This window comes from Papio anubis, chromosome 1, assembly GCF_008728515.1.
Source record: "Papio anubis isolate 15944 chromosome 1, Panubis1.0, whole genome shotgun sequence".
Lineage (NCBI taxonomy): Eukaryota > Metazoa > Chordata > Mammalia > Primates > Cercopithecidae > Papio > Papio anubis.
The window spans coordinates 155,320,535-155,338,599 of NC_044976.1; the positions used below are offsets into that span (position 1 = coordinate 155,320,535).

Genomic DNA, 18,065 nt, shown 5'->3' on the forward strand with positions numbered 1-18,065 from the left:
GAACCAAAGGTACCATCTATCTATGCTTGGCCTCACAGCAGAAGAGTCACAGAGTAGAAATTCAAAACAAACTGAACATCACTGGAGATAAGTCAGATGACTACTCTACCCTATTTACTTGCTTAACAGTTGCTATGACAAAATGGTCACACCTAGGTTTCTGGATCAGCAACATCTGATCCCAAATGCCTGTCATGCATGTCACCACTGCCTGTTCTGTGAATAAAAAAAAAAAAAAAAAAAAAAAAAGAAAGGAAAGGAAGAAACGAAAAGAAAAGAAAAATGCAGCAAATAAGCAAGTAAACATTAGAAATCAGTATCACCTTCAAATAGGATGGAGAAACGCTGGAGAATGACACAGTAGGCTGGCACATCCAAGCTGGAGAAGGGGCCCCTGAAAGGCATTAGCTGTACAACTTAAGTATTCCCTGTATAACAACACGAATTTCCTTGGTGTGTATGTGTGTGAGTGTGTGTTTGTTTTCATTATAATTAGAAAAACATGGCTGGGGAACAACCACCACCACCACCACCTCTCTGCGCATGAATTAACACGCACCAGCCACAGGCGTCATGTGCCTGAAGCGCCAGTCATCTCAGAACAGATTGTGTTCTCTTCTCTAAGCCCGCAGCCTGCCTCGTCACTGAGGTTTGGCTTTATAAAACTCCAGGAAGCCAGTGCAAAGCTCTCTCTGCCCGAACTGGTCCCTCTTGTTGGGGGAATTTAGGACTCTGTGCTGCCCTCTAGAGCATTTGTTCTAGTCTCAAATCTGTAAATCAATCCAAGATCTGATGCAAAACCTAGAACAATAAAGCCTTTCCAACAGGCACATATTAATAGTGCAATGCAGGCTACGTTCCTTGCCGTTAGGTTCTGTTTGCTGCTAATGGGGTCCATTGTGCCAATGACCTAGACTCTGGCTGGTCTCTAGCAATTATGCCCCAAATAACGCCAGGGTGAGCTTGCACAGCTGAGGAGAAAACTTATTTTGAGGAAGTATTTTTTGACTCATTCTGTTTTGAAAAGACGAGTGTGAAAAAAGAGATGGGTGGGGTCACCTCCAGTGGGGACCATGCACTTGTCCTCAACCTCAGTTCAGTTCTGTTGCTGACGTACTATGGCTGCAAGCTGCCAAATGCTGCTTCCCTCTGCTTATTAAAGAGGCAAGCAACCCATCTGATTTACCGAGTAGAGCTCGTTCAAGACCTTCATCAAATCATCTTGGAGCTGCTGGCCGACTTCTTTACTCTGCAAGGAAAGAGGAATGAAGGTTAATGGGGAAACAGAAGAGAGAGGAGGGAGCAATGAAGGCAAAAGCCGCACTGGCTCTACAAATAACCCAGACTCAATTAAGGCCCATTATTTAACCCAGCAAATCAGATAACCACTCCAATCAGACCCAATTATGGTCAGATTACTCAAAGAGTTTTAATAAAATGAAATGTGCCCTTTCTATAGCCCAGCAAAGGCAATTGCATGGAGGGAAAAAGGGTGGTAGCCTTTGATTTTTCTATTGGTCCCCAAAGAGCAGGACTGAAAGCCACATCCTACCTAGCAACTGTTAGGTGGAACACGGTTTCTCAGATACTTGCAGTCAAGCATTCCAGAAGATTTCAAAGGAAAATAAGATGTGCAATGGGATGAAATAGGAAAAAGTATATAAACATCCAGGGACTTCAAAGTCCCTAACTAAATAGAAAACTCCAAACAGGATGGAACTATATTTCTTACTTGCTTTATTTCTACCCGAAACTCACAAGGCAGCGATATCTCAATATTGACTGCCTGCGAGATTAGCTGTTACTAGATGCTGAAAATCTATGTTAAGGGGTCTCCAACTAGTTAATCTTGAGCAGTGATGGCTCCTGGGTTCTTTGCTGTTGACACCCTGGGCTGACATCTAACTACATAGAGCAGTAGAAATAAAGAATAGGGCTGGGCACGGTGGCTCACACCTGTAATCCCAGCACTTTGAGAGGCCGAGGTGGGTGGATCACCTGAGGTCGGGAATTTGAGACCGGCCTGGCCAACATAGTGAAACCCCGTCTCTACTAAAAATACAAAAATTAGCCAGGCGTGATGGCACATGCCTGTAATCCCAGCTACTCAGGAGGCTGAGGCATGGGAATCACTTGAACTCAGGAGGCGGAGGTTGCAAGGAGCTAAGATTGCGCCATTGCACTCCAGCCTGGGCGACAAGAGTGGGACGGTCTCAAAACAAAAAAAAAAAAAAGAAAAGAAAAGAAAGAATGAGGAAGCAGGAAGGAGACTGTCACACCTCCTATACTAAGTGTTATATGCCAAACCTAAGAGGGCTAACACTGATTGGCAGCATGGGTCATTGAGAGGGAAACCCCTTGTTTTATCTTTTGCCAGCTCCTTCTAGATCTTCCCTACTAGAAATTTGGATATCAAAATGCCATCCTAACAGAAGTTATAATATTGTCTCCCATCCGTCCCACCATGGCTGCTAGCTCCCAGACAAAAAAAGGAAGGTCTTTCATGTCAGATACCCAATCATTTAAAATCTTGCTTTTTTTCAAGATATATATATCTCTACTTAAAAAATACTTTTTTTCTGATTACAAAAGTAATGTATGTTTATTATAAGGAATCTAGGAAACCTCAAAAAAGAAAACAAAAGTAACTCTTAAATGCCTACCACTAAGAAATCATCACTCTAAGGGTTGTTATGTACTTTTCTAATCTTCTCTATTTTTACAAAATTGGGATTGCATTATAAATCCTGTTTTGTAACTTATTCGCTTAAACATACGTTGTAAACATTTCCACATGTATTATTCTTCTATAGCATTATAATACATTATATTGATGCAGCTCCCATTCTTGGACATGTACTTTGCTTCTAAATTTTTGTGATAAAAAATGCCATATCACATTACTTTGTATATGATCTAATGCACACACCTTTCATTATTTTCTCCTAGAAATAACATTGCTGGGTCAAAGACTACCATTTATACCACTAAAATGCCTTTGAGAAAAACGGTACCAATTTAAAATAACACCAATAGCATATATGAATGTTTATTTCACATTTTATTGTCTTGACAATTTGATGTGGTATCCTCCTGTAATTTGCAGTCCTTTGATTCTAGTGAGCCTGAGCATTTTAAAAAATGTGTATCAGTCATTTTCATTTTTCTTTTATAATCTGTCATTTTCTTATTAAGGTGTTCTCTGCCCATTTTTTCTATTAAGGTATTCATTATGGAATATAACCTATGTGTGGCCTCTGTCATGAGTAGGCATGAATTTTTACATCTGATAGTGGGGAAAGGGGTGGAAGGAGCCCTAAATTTGCAATCATAAGATTCTCTTTCTATTGCTGGCTCCTGCATTACCAAAGAGATAACTCTGGACAACCTGGTTAACCTCTTTGGCCCTCTGTTTTCCCTTCTATAAAATGAAAAGCTTCAGCTAAAACATTTCTAAGGTCTTTTCCAACCTCTGCCATTCTATGATTCTACATGATCTTCTGCCTGGCTTCTAGAGTCCATATTATCTTCAAACATCACTCCCTTTAGTGTACCGCTGGTTGGCTTAGAAGATAATGAGCAAGTTCTCCTAGGCGACCCAGATGCTCTACAAAATGGACGGGTTCAGGGGCATCTTGCCAGTCTTAAATTTACCATTCCCAGGGTCTCTCATCCAATGACCTCAACTGCTGGAAGAAGTCACAAGAGGGAATGCCTTTCATCTGTGATCTCACATACCAGCCTCTCCTTTCCATTGAGAGAAAAGCTGAGCTCCACTGAAGCAAGAGGCCCAAGGAGGTGAAGTGAGGCAACATGACTCACTCCGAGCCCCAGAGTCAGCAACAGGGTCAGGAAGTGACCATGAGTATCACTTCCCACTGCCCTGCCCTCCTACCTCCGGGCCAGCTCCCCCTGCTAGCCTCCTATCGTTTCTTAACTCCTCCTTCTGTTTGAATGGCAGAGGTTAAAGGAGAAAGCTCCTATTCCTCTACCCTGTTGCTTACCCATGACTTAAATAACCTAGCCCCAGAATGGGGGATGGGGGAAGAAGAGGAGGGAAAAGAGTAACCAAAAAAACAGCAATTAAGCCCAGGCAGATGTTTCCTTTCATGTACTGATTAGTTGGGAGGACCACTCAGCGATTATCCCTGTTTATTTGAACAGGCTGCTGAAGTGATCTGACTTACCACTCCCTCTGGCTGAGGGTTGGGCTGGGAATACATGTGTGGCGAGCCCACTTAAAATGTACAATACAGCCTCTAGCAATCAGGAGAAATTCTGACACTAGGCCAGAGGCAGGAAATTGCCAGTGTCTCTCCTTTCACAGATGATAAAAGGCTATTCGTTCTCTGTTTCAGAAACCTTAACTGTGTGCCTTTGGGGGAAAGCGTGGTCCCAGGAAGGGCTTCCGTGCTGGCCACTGCAGCGGGGTTGACAGAGCTGGTTAGCCACAAGGGGGCCCCACCCAAAGACAAGGGGGACATTTATTCCCGGGAACAACAAAACCTGATGAGGCCGAGTACATGACAATGAAGACTGTAGAGCTTTTCTGTTCTCTATAAAAAGGCAAGGGGTTTCTAGACAGGGAAGAAAAAGAGAATTTACAGAGCAGTCTTTGTGTACTAACATACAGCCTGCATCTCTTTTCTTTAAAATTTCTTGGAAGAGAATGAGTCATCTAAACATTGCAGGAAACCAAATAGAAGTTGGGGGAAAAAATTACTTTGGACAAAGTTTTTCTCTTAAATGTTTGCATAGTAATCTTTGCCTGGAAAAAAAAAAAAAAGATGCCTAAATTTAGAATAGAGATGTGGCACAGTTAACAATGCTGGTTCTATGGGATGGGAAGTGTGATGGTGTGCCCAGGCTGGGATCTCTTATTTTGAAACTCACCACAACCGTTTGGCCAGAGTGTGTTTCACGGGACGTCCACTCTGACTGCTGCCAAGGAGGGGCTGATCAGAAGACAATGAGATTGCAACAGCTCCTACCAGTTTTATGCTGACAAAATGGGTAGGAAAGCTTCATTTTCCAACAGATAACAGCATTGGAAACAGAACTGAAACGCACAGTGTCATTTCATCTCCCCAAGACAAGACTATAATGTTCCAAAGCCTCCTTGCTCACAGAAAGGATGTAACAGCAGATATGTATGGAAACATGAGAATCCTAGGCATCTGGGATGCCTGGCCACTGGGCTGGTCACTCTTCCTTGGACCTCTTTAAATCAGCACGTTTCCTGAGCTTGGATGGGTTTGTCTTTCAGCGTTTCCCAAAGAACACCAACTATGAAAGAGATTTCAGACCTGTTCTCAACAGGGAGTACTTGTTACCGATTCTCTAGTTATTTAGATCAGCATTCATGTGCTTTCCAAGTTGGGGGTGGGACTGTTGTTTATTGGTTATCTACATCTTAAAGCTGTATTTTTTGACAGGCACAAAATTACCTCCTATTTGTATGAAAGAAGAAGAAAAAGAGGAAGGCATGTCTCTGCCATGTGGCAAGAGCTCATTTCAGCCCCATCCCAAGGCTGAGCCTGTCAGCAGGTAGGAACAGTAGGGTCATTTAGTTCTCTGCCATTTAGCCTGTATCAGCAGGTTTCCAAAAAAGAATCTAGTTTTCAAGGGCACATATCTCCCCCACAACCACTAGTATCCCCTCCCCACCCTAAAGATTGTTCAGAGACCAACTGTTAAAAAAAAATCCAGTTTAAAACTGAATTTATGTTACAGATTTCAGAGGAAAGGAACACGACCCTGTATTAAGCTCTGGCAGCAGAAGCACCACCATACATAAGGTGGTGGTTTCAGAAGCATTCACTCACCACTTCAAAGAGGCCACATTTCAGGAGCTGGCGCTTTGCCTGAAATGCTTTTGGTGGGGAGGAGAGCGCTAAAAGGAATGACTGTTTAGTAGCACGGCCAGTGCTAGGTGATGGTGGGCACTGTGTCTGGTCCTCTCCCTCACCTAACTTGGACCACCAAAATAGGTGGTACAGTGTGAGGCTGTATGCCAGTGTGAGGCTGTATGCCGAGGCTCTGGGGGTTCAAGGGGTGATGATCCCGCAGGTCAGAGCTGAGAAATGACTTCTAGATTTCCCCTCCACCACACTACCTGCATATATGCAAGCAGAGCTCTTTCTATTCAGCATTCATTCATTGGTTAGGATACCACAAGTTGGCTCTGAGAAAGATCAAACTCCAGTTAGGAACTTAAACTACGTGAAGCCCAAGGATGTATAAAACACAAATATACTTAATTGCAAAACTTTTATAGAGATGTAGGCTAGGAGATGCCACAGTAGGGACACCAGAGGTGCTTTTGCCTTCTGAAGACAGGTTAGGCTAGGGTGTTAAAAAAAAAAAAACAAAAAACATTTTTTATTGCAATACAGCATAATATGTGTCTATAATAAAAGTACTTATGTGTCTAGAGTTGGTTCCCTCCGGTGGGTTCTTGGTCTCGCTGACTTCAAGAATTAAGCTGTGGACCTTCACAGTGAGTGTTACAGCTCTTAAGAGTGCTGATTGGTGCATTTACAATCCTTTAGCTAGACACGGAGAGCTGATTGGTGCATTTTTACAGAGTGCTGATTGGTGCATTTACAATCCTCTAGCTAGACAGGAAAGTTCTCCAAGTCCCCACTCGACCCAGGAAGTCCAGCTGGCTTCACCTCTCACTTATGTGCTGTCCATTATGATATTTCCTATTCTTTTATCTTCTTTTTTTTTCTTCTCTTTCTTTCTTTTTAGATACAAGGTCTTCCTCTGTTGCCTAGGCTAGAATGCAGTGGCATGATCATAGCTCACTGCAGCCTTGAACTCTTGGGCTCAAATGTCATGTGATCCTCCTCCCTCAGCCTCCCATGCAGCTGGGACGACAGATGTGTACCACCACACTGGCTAATTTTTTAAATTTTTGTAGAGATGGGGTCTCACTGAGTTTGCTCAGGCTGGTCTCAAACTCCTGGCCTCAAACAATCCTCCTGCCTCATCTTCCCAAGTAGCTGGTAAAGGCATGGTTGGCTAATTTTTTAAAAACTTGTTTTTAGAGATGGGGTCTCATGATGTTGCCCAGTCTGGTCTCAAACTCCTGGCCTAAAGATCCCCCCACCTCAACTTCTTAGAGTAGCTGGGATTATATTCTCGAGCGACTGTGCCTGGCCTTCTTTATTTTTTTTATGTCGGTAATAACTCACTAAATTTATTTTACAACTCATTAATGAGTCATTATACACAGGTTTAAAAAGACTGGATATATACAAAAATCTGTACTTGAGGAATTAATAAAGAAAATAGTGGTTTAGGGACTGGAGCCCACTAACTTATTTAGAAACGAGCTAAAATAACTTGCCTTCTTGAAATGGCTGATCAGATGTTTCAAAGCAGGTTCAATTATTGAACGCTGGCAAGGGAGAAATGGCTGGATTTTAGGGAGTGAGCAGTAAAGAGTCCATGAGCAAATATTTATAGAACATCTATTAAGTGTCAGGCACTTGTGGTCTGAATGCAAAACAGAAAGTTTAAAAGTTTACAATCTGTTGAGAAAGATGGACATTAATCTAACGTCTGGGCCCATCAGAATGCAATTCTTCCAATCTCAAAGGTATTACCAGAAATGGAATATCTTAAGTTAGCTTTTTAGTTTAAGATCAATTTTTTTTCCTGTCCCAGCCAAGAGGTTTCCACACCATAACCTAACTCCACAGAAAGCTAGATATTGAATCCAGCTTGCCAGAAAAAAAAATCTGATTTCAAAAAATCCAGCTATTACATAGTAAATTCTTTGAGTTTGCCTTTCTAAGTTACTAATGGATATTTCAGGTTATAATGATCCAGCTTCAGTATTAGTGACTCCCAAAGCAGCCACATTCCATTTTTATAGAATCCCTTGAGCTTGTAAGCACCATAAAAAATAATCTCACCAGAAGCTCCTTCACTCAGGAGTTAATGGATATAAACTATCCTAGTGACAAAAGTTACATTTTAAAAGAAAATGTCAGAAACTTGACATAGTCTAAGGTCCAATACCTGTTTCAGGATTCCTCTTCTGGAATATGAATAGTTTTTTAATTTGATTCCTGTTTAATTATCTGAAAAACTTAGTCTAAAAAAACCTCAAAGCAACTACAATATGAAACCATCTAAAGCTAATGGAAGAGATAGGTTTTAGCTTTTTAAGCATTTTTCTGAATCCTCTGTGGTACCCAGCCCACTGCTTTGTGCACAGTGGCCATAAAATAGTAAGTTGCTGAATCAATGAGGTCAAAATTTAAACACTATGCTTTCACATAATGACAAGAACTAAACAATATAGCTGCATCTCATCATATAAATTATTAAAAGTGGAAACTGAATCAGACGTTAGCCACAATGAGCTCCCTTTGGTTATGGTTCACCAATGAGCCCTAAAAGTTGAAATAACTTTTCCAGGGTCAGTAGCCTATCAGGGACTATATGCAGTATTAAAAGAGAGCTCAACATGTAGGCTCTGGAGCAGGAATTAAATCCTACTTCTACTCCCCAACTGATGACCTTGGGTAAATTACATTTAAATACTCTGTGCTTCAGCTTCCACATGTGTAAAATAGGATAATAAGAGCAGTGAGATAATCCATATAAAGTGCTTTAAACAGAATCTAGCACCTAGCCTGTTCAATAAATGTTGGCTAACATTAATATTAGAGTCCAGCCCCCTCAACACTCACTTGAGTGTTCTTTCCACAGCACTATGCTGCCTCCTTACGTACTCTCAAACACGTTAAAGATGCTATGTGGAATTGTGAAGGTCCTGGAAACTACTTCCCAGGCAGGACTGTAGCTAAATCCCTCCAATGGGCTCTGTGGGCCCGAAGGGAAGAAGGTTCTCTGTTTTTCCTTACGCCTGCTGTTGCATAATCTTTTTCCTCCCCAGTTTCAGTAAGAACTAAATGACTCTGTAAGAAATAATTCAGCTTTCCTGAGGAAAGAAAACAAAAAAACAAAACTCCCCAAACAAAACAAAGAAAGATGATAAAAAATGCTTAGCAGAAAGGAAGAAATGATGAAGGTAGGGGTGGCAGAATGAAAATAAGGAGGATACAATTACCTTCTATTCCTCCAGATCGATTAAACAGAAAAGATCCTTCTTGGCTGTACAACTAGGAAATGGTTAGACTGTGGGCATAAAGGAAACATCCAAAGGTAGGAGTTCCCCACTACCTACGTCACAGAATACCAAAACCACCCCTCAAGTTCTGGTTCAGTGAAATCCAGGACCCCTCTCCTCTAGGACAGAAATGGCTTTCTGAAAGCCATTTCCTTAAGTCTTTTCCAGAAGCTCTGGAATGTGTGAGCAATAACACTTGATAACCCACAAGTAATGCTAGTGGCCCTGGGAGAAAATCCATTCCTTGGCATGACGTGAAATCCATGGACTCAGCTCCTATCCTCTGTGAATGCTCACTAACAAAGCTCACTTTGGTCTTTGACCAAAGTCTCTTGTCAGGGACAGGCATACTCGGGACAAGGGTGGGAGTTCAGGGGAGTTCAGGGTGGGGTCAGGAAGAGGCTAAAGGCCCTCTGCTCTCCCAGTCTGAAACACAGTCCTATAACAATCTGAATGTTCTTCCATGGTTGTTCCAATCTCTTTGAATGACCTATCCTAATACTAAGAAAATAAGATCAAAACAACATCCCCTAAAATAAAACAGACAATCAAATCTAAGCTTTCATTTCTTAAACTACCACTGTGATCTTTGTCTTGGCAAATTTCCATCTTTTACTCTTTTGGATAATGATTTGGGTGGGGGTGTAATGTCTTCAGGCCCTGATCTCTCATGCCAAAGCATTTCTTGAGATCATTCTTAAGATGAGTGATCACCCCATTTCCCAAGCAGGACACTAGAAGCACAGAGTAGAAATGTTATCTAGGTGAGTGGGTATCCTTGAGTAGACCAGGACATAAGGGACAAAAGACACAAAAGCAAACAGGCAACATGAGAGCACAAATCTCTCAGCAGCTGTAAAATGAACGAAGGAGGAAAAGCAATCAATGGCTTGGAACTGGGAGAGAAGGCGGGAAAAAAGAGCCAGAATGATAAGGTACTTGAAAACATATGCCCTCCTACAATAAGGAAATCTAGGAGCTGGGGGATGGGAAGAATGCCTGTATGGCTCCCAGATGGCTGGGCCAGGAGGAGGCTGGAAGAACAGGAGTTAATAGAGCTCATCTGAAAGTTGGGAGCGTGAATGCCAAGAGGAGGAGGGCAGCCTGGTAGGAAGTAAAACAGTCAGCAGCACTCGTACAGGAAATGCCTGGGGCACTGGGAAAATCGCTGATTAAATACTTTTAAGAAAGAGGAACCCAGCAGCAAAGCCAATTCATGTGTGTAGTTTTAGAACACTTGGGAGTAGCCTTTAGAATCAAGAGAGGAAGAGGCTCCGGAAGGTTATGAAGACAGCATTTTCTTGACACCTCAGGTGCCAGGGTTGGACCTAAGAGGAGCACAAAGCCAACTTTGGGAGACTGAGTAAAGCCCTTTACTGACAGCAATTAGAATGCATTGCCTAGGGACTGGGATGAAGATCTGAGCCTGGATCAGCTACAGTGGTGGTTTGCAGCCTCTTGTCCTTGTCCATGGTAAACACATGGGTAGCCATTCCCATTAGTCATGGCCTACATACAGTTGAAAAAAGAAAAATCAATATTCTTGGGGGAGGATACCTTCCCTCTTGGCCAGTACCCCACTCCCACTGAAAAATCAATGAATTGTGAGAAAAAGAAGGTACAGACTTTGGAACTGGAGATTTCCAGTCTCCAGCTCTAATTTCTCCCCTAAGCTCTTCGATTTTTCCTCCCCATTTCAGGTTTAACTTTATAAATGTTCCATGTACGCTTGAAAAGAATGTGTATCTACCCGCAGTTGTCAGGCACAGTATCCATTTATATCATTTAGGTCAAGTTTGTTGTTTTTCAACTCTTCTGTATTTTCACTGACTTTTTTGGTCTGGTTGTTTAATCATTCACTGAGACAGGTGTGTTAAATCTCTCATTGGGGTTGATCATTTATCTAGTTCCCATTTTAATTCTGTCCCATTTGATTTACATATTTAAGGCTACGTTAAGTATATATTTCCTCCTGGAACCTTAGTCTTTATTAGGAAATGTCTCTCTCTCTTTTGTTTTTTTGAGACGGAGTCTCACTCTGTCACCAGGCTGGAGTGCAGTAGTGCCATCTAGGCTCACTGCAACCTCCGCCTCCCGGGTGCAAGTGATTCCCCTGCCTCAGCCTCCCAAGTAGCTGGGACTACAGGTGTGCACCACCACGCCCGGATAATTTTTTGTATTTTAGTAGAGATGGGGTTTCACCATTTTGGCCGGGATGATCTCAAACTCCTGACCTCAAGTGATCTGCGCACCTTGGCCTCCGAAAGTGCTGGGATTACCGGAGTGAGCCACCACGCCCAGCCTGGAAATGTCTCTATTTATAACTAAAAATACTTTTGGCATTAAAATCTACCTGGACCGCCTGGGCACAGTGTCTCAGGCCTGTAATTCCAGCACCTTTTGAGGCCCAGGTGGGCAGATCACTTGAGGCCAGGAGTTTGAGACCAGCCGGGCTGACATGGTGAAACGCAGTTTCTACTAAAAATACAAAAATTAGTTGGGCATGGTGGCGCACACCTGTAATCCCAGCTATCTGGGAGGCTGAGGCAGGAGAATCGCTTGAACCCGGTAGGCAGAGGTTGCAGCGAGCTGAGATTGCACCACTGCCCTCCAGCCTGGGTGACAGAGGAAGACTTGGGGAAAAAAAAAAGGAAAGAAAGAAAGACAGAAAGAGAGGAGAGGGAAAGAGGGAGAGGGAGAGAGAGGGACAGAGAGGGAGAGGGGGGAGAGGGGGGAGAGAGACAGAAGGAAAGAAAGAAAAGAAAGAAAGAAAGAGAAAGAAGGAAAGAAAGAAGAAAAGAAAGAAAGAAAGAAAAAGAAGGAAAGAGAAAGAAAGAAAGAAGGAAGGAAGGAAGGAAGGAAGGAAGGAAGGAAGGAAGGAAGGAAGGAAGGAAGGAAGGAAGGAAGGAAGGAAGGAAGGATCTACCTGGCCTGATTTTATTGTAGCTATCTTTTCCTATCAATTTGCTTTAAATCTTTCTTTATCCTTATATTTAAAGGTATCTGTTCTCTTACAAGCAACATACACTCCAGTTTTACTTTTTAAAAATCTGTCTTTAATTTGCATTAGTCAATTTACACCTTATATTATGGTTTAAACCCACCAACTTGCTAATTGCTTTCTATTTGTCCTGCCTCTTCTATGTTCCTTCTATGTTCCCCTTTCCTCTCCTTTTCTACCTTCTTTTTTTCTTCCATTCAGAAAATTCACTCTTGTTGGCATACAGTTCTATGTGCTTTGGCAAATGCACAGAGTTGTCTAACCATCACCACAATTAAGACACAGAACGGTTCCATCACCCACCAAAAACCTCTTGTATCCTGCACCTTTGTAATCAAACTCTCCTCTACCCTTAACCACTGGAAGCCACTGATCTGTTCTGTATCTCTATAGTTTTGCTCTCACCAGAATTTATCTTTCCTTGAGTTATTTTTTTATTAATTGAATTTGTCCCTCTCTTAGATTGGTAGAGATACTATTCTTTGAGTGGTTACCAAAAATTACATGCATCCTTGAATTGCCAACATCTAATACAAATTACTACTTTTACCACTTTCTGAAAATATCTTTAAACCCATTTCCCTACACCCACCCAGACACAGATTCTATTGTTGATTTCATTGTTGCCATTTATATTAATTTTATACATATTTAAAACCCCACAGGGTCGGCCTGGTGTGGTGGCTCTTGCCTGTAACCCCAGCACTTTGGAAGGCAGGAGGATCACTTGAAGCCAGGAGTTCAAGACCAGCCTGGGCAACAGATAGACCCTCTCTCTACAATAATAATAATAATAATAATAATAATAATAATAATAATAAGCCAGGCATGGTGGCACATACCTCTTGTCCCAGCTGTTATACTTGGGAGGCTGAGGTGGGAGGATTATTTGAGCCCAGGAGTTCAAGGCTGTAGTGAGCTATAATTGTGCCACTGCAGTCCAGGCTGGGCAACAGAGCAAGACTCCATCCCTCCCACCCACACATCTAAAAAAGGAAAACCCCACAGATGATTATTAGTGTTGTTTTTAACAGTGATTATTCATTTCAATCTATATATATATTTTCTTTTCTTTTCTTTTTTTTTTTTTTTGAGATGGAGTCTCACTCTGTCGCCCAGGTTGAAGTGCAGTGGCGCGATCTCGGCTCACTGCAAGCTCCACCTCCCGGGTTCACGCCATTCTCCTGCCTCAGCCTCCCAAGTAGCTGGGACTACAGGTGCCCGCCACTACACCTGGCTAATTTTTTTGTATTTTTAGTAGAGACGGGGTTTCCCCATGTTAGCCAAGATGGTCTCGATCTCCTGACCTCGTGATCTGCCCGTCTTGGCCTCCCAAGTGCTGGGATTACAGGTGTGAGCCACCGCACCCGGCTGATCTTTATTCTTACATATAGTTTCTGTTGCTCCTCATTCTTCTTTACTGCATTTCTAAGATTCTATTTGGGATCATTTTCCTCCTGCCTAAACACTGCCATTTAGTATTTCTTTTAGTGCAAGTCTGCTGGCGATATATTTTCTCATATTTTTCTTGTCTGAAAACATCTTTAGTTCACCTTCATTTTTGAAGGGTATTCCTTTCTACACTTTCATTCCATTGTCATCTGCCTTCTATTGCTTTTGTTCAGAAGTCAGCTGTCAACCATGCTGTTGCTCCACTGAAGATAATAAATCTTTTTTACCTCTAGCTGTTTGTATTTTGTTTGTATTTCTCCTATTTGGGGATCATAATGCTTCAGTCTGTGGCTTGAAGTCTTTTCTAGTTTAGGGAAATTCAGAGCCATTATCTCTTCAAATACTGCTTCTATCCCATTCTCTTTGTTCTCTTCTTCTGAGACTTCGAGTAGAAGCATGTTAGGCCTACTCACCCTATCCCATAGTCTCTTATGCTCTTTTCTGTATTTTCCATCCGTTTATCTCTCTGAGCTTCAGTATTGTTTTCTGACCTTTCAGTTCATTAATTATTTATTCAGCACCTTCTAATCTGCTACTTGATTTACACATTGAGCTCTTTCAGTTACTGCATTTTTTGTACTAAAATTTGTTTATTTTTTAAATTATTGAGATGTAATTCACACACTGTACAATTCATCACTTCAAGGTACACAATTCAGTGGCTGTTAGTATATTTGCAAGGTTGTGCAACCACCACCACTATCTAAGTTCCGAACATTTCATCACGCCAAAAGAAAACTCAAACATGTTAGTAGTCACTCCCCATCTTTCCTTCCCCCAGCTCCTAGCAACCACTAATCTACTTTCTGTCTCTAGAGAGTTGCATACTCTGGAAATTTACTACAAATGGAATCATATAATATGTGGCCTTTTATGTTTAGCTTCTTTCACTTACAATGTTTTCAGGGTTCATCCATACTGCAGCATGTATCAGCACTTCCTTCTTTTTTATGACTAAGTACTACTCCATTGTATGGACATGACACATTTTGTTTAAATTGTATAGGTATGCCATACTTTGTTTAAGTTTGTTCCATAAATCACTTCATTAACATTTGGGTTGCTTCTACTTTTTGGTTATTTTGTATAATGCTGTTATGAACATTTGTGTACAAGTTCTTGTGTGAGCGTATGTTTGGAATTGCTGGGTCAAAGGGTAATTCTGTGCTTAAGTTTTTGAGGAATTTTCAGTTTTCCATAGCATCTGCACCATTTCACAATCTCACCAGCAAAGTATGAGGGTTCTGATTCCTCCACACCCTCTCCGAAACTCTTCTTTCCTTTTCTTTCTTCCTTTTTAAAATTATAGCTATCCTAGTGGGTGTGAACTGGTATTTCACTGTGGTTTTGATTTGCAGTACCCCAATAAATAACAGTGTCAAAAATATGCTTGTTGGCCATTTGTATACTTTCTGTGGAGAAATGCCTATTCAAGTCTTTTGTCCATTTTTAAACTGGACTAGCCATCTTTTTGTTGCTGAGTTGTAAGAATTCTTTATATATTCTGAAAATTAGACCCTGATGAGAAATATGATTTGAAAATGCCTTTTCTCATTCTATAGCTGTCTTTTCATTTTCTTGAGAGTGTCCTCTGAAGCATAGAAGTTTTTGATTTCGATGAAGTTCAATTTATTTATTTTTTCTTTTGTTGCTTGTGCGTTGGTGTCATATCTAAGAAATCACTGCCTAATCCAAGGTCACGAAGACTTATACCTATATTTTCTAAGAGTTTTATAGTTTTGGCTTGCATTTATGTCTTTGATCCATTTTGAGTTAATTCTTTTTTTATTATTTCCAGGTTTGTTCTTATAATTTAATTTCAAAAACATATTAAACACAGTTAATTTAAAGTTTGCATCTGTTAACACCATTACTAGTATCTCCTGTGGGTCTAGCTTTTTCTCTTAGCTTTTGGTCACAGTTCTTATTTCCTCATAGACCTAATTATTTACAACTGAGTGCCAAACATCATAATGAAAAATTATGAGTGATGTATTAGGTCTAGTATGATAGTGTCTTTCCATAGTATCTTCCTGTAGAGAGGATTTAAATTTGTTTCTAGCCACTGGCTATCCTAAATCACCTTAATCCAATTAGAGGTTAAGATAATTTGAAGCTAGGCTTCAGTCTCCGTGAAACTGCCTTAGTCTATTTCTGGCTTATCCTTACTTCTTAATTGTATCCCTTTGGTGTCTCAAAGCCTGGGGAGTTTTACCAAGGCTACCCCTCCTGGGCCTTAAATTCCCATATTTGTCCTGCTAGCCCTACAAGTCTATTAAACACTCTGCTCAGCTTTTTGACACTAATATTTTCCAAAATGGCAGAAGCCTCTTCAAGGAAAGCAGCTCCCACGAAGCAAAAGGATTGGTCTGAATTTTCTTCTGGAAAAGCTGCCATTTCTAGAAGCACAACTCTAAGTTTAAATTTTGAAAACAGATTATCTTATGTTTATTTGTAGCCATCACCAGGCCCAGTGCAATTCTGGAAACCTAATAAGAATGGAAATATGCTTTGTTTGATACAATGAACAGATACTGGTGATAGTGAAGGCTTGCCACACTTATGTTTTAAGTTGTTCATTTCCCAGGACGTGGTAACCAAAGCATTCTGGTAAAACAAGAGAGAAGCAAGCCTGAGGTTTTAAATATGGTTTCACATTACTTCCTTAGGGACTTTTCAAAAACCACACTCCATCAAACAGAAAAAGGAGGCTAAATCTACCTCAAATAAAGGGCATCTCTGAAATTAGCTGAGTGATTAAGAATCCAGATACTAATCTCAGAGATCCTCTGGTGACCACCAAATGGAGGAAGTCTACAAGAAATTCTAAAAATTGGCACATATAAAAACTCTGTATGGGGCCATCTGGGGTCTGAGAAAGATCTGGGCATCTAGTTCCTGAACATATGTGAAAATGTCAGCTTCACCAGCCACCTCAAATTCTGTAACAGCACACTGGCTTTTCCTAAGTGGCACTAGCAGAAAAAAATTTAAAGAAGTAATCACTGACTTCAAATTCTCTTTCCAATAAGTGGCCATACGCTGTTCGTTTCTCCTTCATGATATGTCTGGCATCTGTCTCCTTCTTTTCATTCCTCCTGTCACTGCTACAACATCTCAGGCTCTTATTACCCTGTCCTGGAATTAGAGGCCCAGTCTTTTGGAAACAGCAGCAATATTTTATCATTTTCCTATAAGGAGATCTTCCATCATTCCCTAGCACTCTCAGAATGAAGTTCAAACTCCTTAGTCTGGCATTCGAGGCTCTTTTCGGCTTTGTTTCAGCTGCTCTCCTCATTAACACTTTGATTTAGCCAAACTATTTTTACTCACCACCCTCTGAAGAGTCCTCACACATTCCTGTGCTCTCCTTCATCCTGAAGCCTGTTCTTCCATATGGAATATCCTTTGACTCCAGCTCCCTCTCTGTGCTCACAAACTCTGTACTTTTTCATCTTTAATTACTAAAATCATTTTCATTCACTAAAACCCCAGTTCAAATTTCACCTCTCTACATCTCTCTGCACAAAAAGCACTTAGTACTTACAGATGCTAAAGCTTAGAGAGGTCAAGCAATTTGTTCATGAGAACAACTACTAATTGGTGAAGTTGGAATTGAACTCATAAACTCCTTCAATGCTATTTTGTCTTATCTGTATTCTCCTAATCTTATACAATACCTTGCATATAGTAAGCAACTAATAATTATTGAGCGAAGATGGGGGGAAGAAAGGTCATAAACTTTCACCGCAAGAAAGACATAATACAAAATAATATTCTTGATGTATCAGTTTTTAAATTCCTCAGATATAAATTCCTGCTGAAAAGGTTGTGATTCCATCTGTTAAAAAGAGAATCATATAAGCAGAGCTATAAAAATAAGCTGCTAGAATATTCTGGTTAAAGGAAAGAAATTTAAAACTTAATCAGCTTTTAAATCCATCTGCTACATTGGGATTGTTGGCAGTTCAAAGGGCAAATGGCAAAAGCATGTCTCATCAAGCACCCTGGCCACAGTGCAGATGGAACTCAGCCAAGGGGTTACCCAGTTAGAAGGCATTACTGCTTTCCCACTGACCCAGGCAGTCCTGTGGAAGCCTTCAACAGCCCATGTGTTCTTTGCTTTGGTCTTGGGACTTAAGGATAAATGAGATGAGGATGGTGGATAAATGACAAGGGTAGGCACTGTCTTGGGGGCACTGCTTCTCATTCTTGCTCTACAGAGTTCAGGCAACAGTCTTCTTGGGGAGCCCCAAGGAAGGGTGTGGAAAGAGGCTGAAGACAATGGGTGCTTTCAGGAGTCCCCTTAATACCCAGAGAAGCGAGGAGCAGAGCAAAGGTTCAAACACTCTCCAAACACAAGGAGCATGATCAAAGAATTGCTTGCTGTAGTTACAGCAGAAAGAAAGCAACAACAGGCGTTCCTGCATTCCTGCCTTTCCATGCCAGGCTGTCCTCTCCCCA

General features: G+C 41.2%; 1 protein-coding gene across 7 annotated transcripts in view; it reads right to left on the reverse strand.

The window, feature by feature from the left end:
- The window catches only part of SRGAP2 (SLIT-ROBO Rho GTPase activating protein 2), a 251,081-nt gene that overhangs the window by 78,154 nt on the left and 154,862 nt on the right, over positions 1–18,065 (reverse strand). For all 7 annotated transcript variants that reach the window (XM_009188679.4, XM_009188675.3, XM_003893204.4 and 4 more), the window contains one exon: positions 1,187–1,249. In XM_009188679.4, coding sequence (XP_009186943.1) covers positions 1,187–1,249 — 63 coding nt within the window. The remainder of the gene's footprint in view (positions 1–1,186; positions 1,250–18,065) is intronic.